The sequence below is a fragment of the Poromitra crassiceps genome (genome assembly GCF_964638095.1).
Source record: "Poromitra crassiceps genome assembly, chromosome: 22".
In the NCBI taxonomy this organism is placed as follows: domain Eukaryota; kingdom Metazoa; phylum Chordata; class Actinopteri; order Beryciformes; family Melamphaidae; genus Poromitra; species Poromitra crassiceps.
Window position 1 is genome coordinate 21,494,291 of NC_139647.1, and position 7,403 is coordinate 21,501,693.

General features: G+C 40.4%; 1 protein-coding gene across 1 annotated transcript; it reads right to left on the reverse strand.

The window, feature by feature from the left end:
• Positions 1 to 5,096: 5,096 nt before the first annotated feature.
• Positions 5,097 to 7,074, reverse strand: nkx6.2 (NK6 homeobox 2; the record flags this gene model as incomplete). The annotated part of the gene is made up of 3 exons (XM_083658446.1): positions 5,097 to 5,345; positions 5,806 to 5,978; positions 6,627 to 7,074. The coding sequence occupies 3 exons, from the start codon at positions 7,072 to 7,074 to the stop codon at positions 5,097 to 5,099; spliced, it is 870 nt and encodes a 289-aa protein (XP_083514572.1).
• Positions 7,075 to 7,403: the final 329 nt, after the last annotated feature.

Genomic DNA, 7,403 nt, shown 5'->3' on the forward strand with positions numbered 1-7,403 from the left:
TGCTGAGCAAGTTGCAGTTGTCCTGACACCTCATCCATGCGGAGAAAAAAAAAAGCCCCTTCGTTTTTCCTCTCCACAAAACACTTGTTGAGATGTGGACTCGCACCCGAGGGCCCGGCTCCAGACAAGAACACACATCGCTGACCTCACCCGTTGCCACGCAACCCCCATTCCCCACACGAAGAAGAAGACGAAGAAGAGAGAGGGAAAAAAAGACAGACAACTCTTTTCCACGCCACAGCCTCGTTGCCAAAACTCTAATCGAAATCAAGTCCTACTACATTATTTTAGACACCGGTATTTGCCATTTTTAGGTATGCCTCTACATCTAGAAGCTATACTTTCCATACAGTATGTCAAATGTTTTAAAAAAGAAAAGTGCAATGCAAAAAAAGTTGTATATCTATATTGTTAGGTTTATTTGTACATTGGACAGTATAACATAGAGTTGTTGATGGTTTTTAGTGCCGTTCTCTTTTTCCGACCAAACTTTGTGGTCGTCTTCATTAGAATAGATGGATATTTTCAGTTCATTTCAATGATGTCTATATCTACTCTTTTTTTTTTGTTGTCATTATCGTCGTGTGCACAGACACACTGCCATGCCTGACACATCGGTTGAGTCTCATTTTATATACTGTAATTTTTAAAGAGATAATTTATAATTCGTACCAAAATTGTGATGCTGAAGTGTATAAGAGAGGGGAGTGAGCGACTGTTTGGGTGTTGCTGCAGCCACAGTGACCTTTGGACAGTCAGTACAAGAGGAGAGAAAGGACTTCTTCAGACAACACTGATTTATAGCCTATCCAAGAATGTTAAGCAGTGCCATAGACCATGCAAGTATATATAAGATCATGTTTCATATATAGCAGTCTCACATTATTTCATTATTATTCTTACTCTAACTTATTTCTACGTAATAATAATATGGTTCTGAATGTGATATTTTAGATAGGCTTGGGTATCTTTAAAATGTAAACTGTTATTTTTGTTGTGTTTTTTTTTGTCTATTTTTGTTACTGCATTATGGTGCCAAGTATGTACACAGATGTGTAAGAGTTTATCATAAAATACTTAAGTCCGACGGTAAAAGGTCTTCTTGATCATAAAGTGTAACAAAAAAGAAGCGAAACTCTAAATGCGGGAGGGGGGAGGAAGACCAGGCAGAATTGCTTTTACGTTTGTTTTTATTATTATTATTATTATTATTATTATTATTATTATTATTATTATTATTGTTTTATTTTATTTTTTCATCGCAAATAATTTGAGCATTAAAAAGTGGGATCGTGCAGGGCTGTTGATGAAACGCCATCAGCGTTTCTTTTTATCGATTTAATTTACTACACTACAGACTTCAGCCTGTGTGAAGCCATCAGATTGATCCTTGATGATTTTTTTTTCTTCTTCGTCTAAATCACCGCAAGTGGAAATGATTTTCTGCCTGCGCTGCGCAGAATGTATGTTGTCTTTCTTGACTGTGTGATTTGGTTCGTAGGCTAAAAACAACAAACCCCGCAGGTCTGCTATAGTTTTGTTCCCTGCTGGTCATGCTGTAGGATAAGCCGCAGTTTCCTTCACTCCTTCTTTAAGCGGATAGAGATTTGATTGTGATGCCCCTCATGGCGGCCTGGCCTCTGCTGTTGGTGATGCAGTTCTCAAGCAATAAAACCATTATAGAGCTCAATGGCTGTTTGTCCTCATTACTGTTCTACCTCTTTACGGCACAATAAGAGTCCGCAATGATTGGGCTGCAATGCATACGCATATAGCTTTAGACAAGCCTTTACCTTTCAGAGGAATGTGTCAGCAAATGATATGAAGTAGTATATATTATGAGTGTCATAGGCTAAGAGATTAAAAATAAATTAGATGAAGTAAGCAATGATAAGGTCACTATTCAGACTCACCAAGTCACTATACAGGGATTTTTCGTTAGGGAACAACAGCCACTTGTCTGCCGTGAAGGAACTTTCATTTAGCTTATTAAGCTATTATAAATGTCATAAAAGCACTATTAAACGAAAAATATTCCAATTGGGGCATAACGTGTGTCTGTTGTTTTCTAATGAAGGTGCACTTTGTGGTATTTTTTATAATCTAACTAATATTCTTATAGCCTAGTTTATTTTTTCCTATTTGTAGCCATGCAGCGCCATCTTTAAGGAGTTGATCAAAAATGTTGGCTCTGAAATGTAAATGCACTTTTAAAGTAAATGGGTAAAAAGTGAGTTACGAGGGGGGGGAATGATTATGCCCTATTTAAATATCAGCAAAACTAGCCTAATATCCAATGGGGAGTAGGCTAATTTATTGATATACTGGAGATTAAAAACACCATAATAGGCGACAGAAACTATAAACATGTGCCACAGACACAGTCCAGTCCCTGCAGTATACATATTATTGTAAATAGAGAGTAGCCAACGATTTTTCGGTAGGGGAATTTGAATAATCAATTGTCAGAAATGTCAGACAATATTTTTATTTTCCTTTTTTAGATTTCCTACACTCGGAGCAGCTGTCTGACAGCCGCTGTTCACTTAATATAAGAATAATCAAGCAAACCTAAATGGGATTTGATTTGACCACTGCTAATTGCTGATTGGCTGAATTCAAAAGAGCTGGTGCAGAAGTTAACTGATTATAATGGCAGGTAGGTAGGCAGAGACATGGCATGACACGCCTGCAGTATCGCATTACAGACAGAGGGGCGCACTCTGTCAGCCAGACTGCTATTGGATTTGAAAACAAATCAGCATAAACAGTGAAATGTATAACCCCATAATTATCCAATGAGTTTTCCTGGTACATTCTGTCATTGTCTATTGAGTAAAAATAATAATAAAATTGATTTAACTATGCGTCATTTTGCTGGAAAAACCCCCAAACGAGCCTTGGACCCCAGTTTGGGAAACTAGCAACAAAATAATCCGTTAGGCCTATAACGACTGGCTGACTTTTTAATAATGTCACTTCATTTTCTGCTTTGGAACTTCTGTAACAAATAACATCTGAAATAATTATAAAAATGTTAGCAGTTGTTATAGCTTCAATAAAACGCAATAAAACTAGAGAAACGATGTATGCTCTGTAAAATGGTAGAATTTGTATAACATAATTAAAAATAACAAATAAATAACATAATAAAATATATAGAAATGCAAACCAAGATGAGCAACTATTCAATATTTGACTTTTTGTTTGTAAAACACTGTAAACTCTGTTTTTAGGTGTTATATAAATTATTTTTTTATAATAATAATAGTAATACATTAGCCTACTATTATGATGTTATTATTTATATTATTATTATATCAGTCCTATTAGTATTGTTGTTGTTGTTGTTGTTGTTACTTCCTGCCTGAGAAATCCTTCGTTTTCTAAAATTATAGCAACGTCACCATTTCGTCATGACTCCACGAATAATAGCATAAATAATAATAATTGCATTGTTGCCACTAATAAAAGTCCATGATTGATGATAATAATGAATTTGTCTTTAATTTATATTAGTCCTATTAAAACAAAGCCCATAAGAAAACAAAGAAAATGCTTGTTGTTAAATAATTTATTCATAATACAAAGGGTTTTTTCTTCCTATAACCTTGACGGAAGCCATAATACTCTCTTCTTGTTCTTCATCATCGTCATCATCTTCTTCTTCTTTCCAACGATTCAAACGAGGGTCCAGTTTTCTATTTCCTGCGTGATGAGGTAAAGTAGGCTATAACTCCTTCAAAATGAAACCAAAACGTGGGGTGGATTGCGTTAAAACAAGCTGGGGGGAGTCATTTTTTCTTTTCCTTTTCTCAGTCATTATTTACAACATTTGCATGTATCTACATGTGGTATTGAATGAAGAAGAATAAGTGTAAAACGTGGAGAGAAAGGGGCGACAGTTATTCTGCAGGAATAATAAGCGCGTCAAGATTGCGGAGGAGAGGGGGAGAGACGGCCACGTCTCTTCTCGTCTCCACCGGGCCGAACAACATAACTTACTCAGTAAAAAATATATACAATCTCACTTACAGTTTCATCTTTAGGCTACAGCACAAGTCACGCACTCCTCGCTCCTTTTTCTCGCCTTTTAGGACAGTGGATACCCTGGTTAAACTGAGCTTTAGAAGCATCACAGGCCTCGTTTACACCTGCAGCTCAAACATGCGTCTCTGATTCCGGATCAGTGTTGGCTGCTGGAACCAATAACTAGGTTAGACTACTTCACTTTCAATAATATGGATATGGATACTATACCAATTCACTTAAAAAAACATTGCTTTAAATTTGTTTTCACCTCCTGGAAATATCAAAATTTAAGTTGGGGGGGGACTTGGCTTGGCTTGGCTATGGCTGAAATGGCAGAAGATTTTACTTTATCCATGTGATTATTCCCACTACAAATGAAGACAGGAATATTCAATATCAACTGTCCTAACATTCACAGGAGAAGAAATTGACTTCTTCCGATTTTGAAGAAAATAAAAAAAAATGCTAATTGCCATTTTCTGAATGGGGGATAAAGAAGAATAATTCAACAAGACACAAATTACTCCTCTTGGTGCTTAGCATGAGTAGTGTGATGAGTCTTAGGCCTGCATTACTTTTTTTTTTTAGTATTGGAGCCCAACACTGATCCGGATTTCGTGTGTCTGATTTGACCTGTTTACATTTACACCTGCTGTTAAAACGTGTTTCCAGTTGTTGCACACACACATTCAAAAGGATCTCTCCCCCGCCAAAACAACGCCATCTCCAATTCGTGTCCATTAAATCTGTCCTTAACTTGCCCTCCCATCCACATGATGGTATGACAGACAGTCCATTTTGTTTCTGTTTTGACAAGGGTCTTTACTTCCATGTGTGCGTATTGGAGACGTTCAAAAGTGGCCAAATGCGTCTCTGCACGTTTTGGTCCATCTTCAGTGCGTCTTTGGCGTGTTTACACGTTTTTCTCTCTCTATCTGAACACAATCCGATCACGGGGGACGCATGTTAGTCGTGACAGGTGGAACGAGGGACAGAAAGAGTCTTGCTGGGGACACTCTGGGCCCCCAAATCCCCCCACCGCCACCCCAAAATCCGGGGCTGCATCACAACGTGTCCGAGCTGTTGCTGCACGGGCTGATGAGGGCGAGGTTGGTGGCCTTGTGCTTTTTGAGCAGTCTCGTGATTTTCTCGTCATCCGAGTTGGGGTCCAGCGGCTTGTTGTACTCGTCGTCGTCCTCGTTGTCCGAGCTCTCCTTCATCTTCTCCGTCTCTGAGTCGTGCTTCTTCTTGGCCGTGGCCATCTCCGCCGCGTGCCTCTTCCGCCATTTGGTCCTCCTGTTCTGGAACCACACCTGCAGAGGAGGGAGAGAGGACAGCCGGGATGCTCAACAGGTTCAAGGAGGGAAGGCGGGAGAAACGACAGAAAGGCCAGGCTAAACATATCCAACTGAATAGCTCTGTCTAAATAGCCCCAATATATAATTATAATAATAATAATAATGATAATGATAATGATAATGATAATGATAATGATAATGATAATAATAATAATAATAATAATTATAATAATAATAATAATAATAATAATAATAATAATAATAATAATAATAATACTTGGGATGGAAAGAATTAATGTGCTGGCTAAAATAAATTTAATTGCAATTGTTGAGTAGGCCTGCGTTTTTTTTTCTTTTGCCTGCGCAGCCAAACGTGGGATTTCCAACAGTGCAGAAATCAAAGTGCAGCCGACCAAGTATTAATTAATAAGTTCCAACAGCTGACTCAGCAGCAGGTCTTGTCCGTCCTCCTTACCTTGACTTGACTCTCTGTCATGCCTAAAGAGTAGGCCAGGCGCGCTCTCTCCGGGCCGGCCAGGTATTTCGTCTGCTCGAAAGTTTTCTCCAGTGCAAAAATCTGCTGTCCCGAAAACGTCGGCCGGGAGTGTTTCTTCTTGCCGTCCTTGTCCAGCATGAGGTTTGCTTGAGCTGCATCACATACAAGAGGGAGAGAGGGGGTCAGACAGCTGTTTGTGTTGACAGTTAAGCCTGGACGCTATATGTCCTATACTGTATATCCATCAGTCACTCAACAAAGAAAATCCCTATATTATATTAACATAATATTCATTAGTGTGTCTGCAGTGCTTATAGGCTATATTGACTTTATTTATGGGATTTCTTATCTTAATGGTCATTATAGATTTCCTGTAGGCTATATTTTCTGACCTATAGGCATGATTATTTTAAAGTTCTGCATGGCATCACTATAAAATTCCTATAATATTAGTGTGTCTGTTGTTCTTTACAACTTCAAAGCTATCTTATCGTGCTATGGTAGCCATTTTTTGATCTCTTGCATCACAATATTCCTGAGGATAGTTTATAGTTTTGCTGTAATGTCTGTATAGGCTAGCTAGGCTATCCTAAAACATAGGCTACCAGGATTAGGCTATAGTTGTTTTTCTTAAGAGCTAGTAGGCCTCTGCAACAGTAGGCTACACAAAAGCAATAGCCTACTCTGGCTGCACACATTAAAAAAACTTACAGCAGCTATTTCTGAGTATATTTCTGAATATCAACAATGCAATAGTGAATCAGAAACCCAGACAGACAGAGGAGAAGAAGCGGACTTACCACCACAGGGAAGCCGCGGGTCCCTCCAGGGATTCCCCTGCATCACCCCGGGCCAGAAGATGGGCGCCCTCCCCGGCAGCTCCGTCAGGGGCTTGGGGTACCGTGACACCGCCGGGCTGAAGTACATCCCCGCTGCTGCTGCTGCGGCGGCGGCGGCGGTGGTGGCCAGGCCGTTGATCCTGGGGAAGCCAGAGAGCAGCTGTCCGGCCGAGGTGATGGGTCTGCCCAGGATGTCGCTGATCCCGTGCGGGGTGCCGAGGTTGAAATGACTCAATTGAGAGTTAAGGTGCGAGAGCTGCGGCGCCTTGAAGCCCGCCGGGCCCTGCTGAAGCGCGTATGGGAACAGGGACGTCTTCATCTCGGTCATGTTGTGCAGTGCCGCCAGCGGGGTGCTGCCCAGCACGAACGCACTCTGCCGGTTAGCCTCCATCTGCCCCACAGCTAACATTTGTGAACATGAACCACCCGGATTCGCGTGGACAAAAACGAGAGAAAAAATGATGACAATGAAAAATTAAAAAAAAAATAAGGCGCAGAGCGGACCGGGATGCGCTTCTGACGCCTTCACAAAAGTATCCTGGATATGGGATAATGTTGACAAAACTTGCAGGAAACTCAACTTCTCTCTCGGGAAGTGGAGAGCTGGATCAACCCCCCTCCCAAAGAAAAGGTCCGTTTGTGTCAGTGTGTCAGCTGGGAGAAGGCTGCATGCGTGCGGCAGAGGAGTCCTCTCGGAAGTCAGGCGATCTGATGATGTTTTTAGTGGTTTTGATGGGG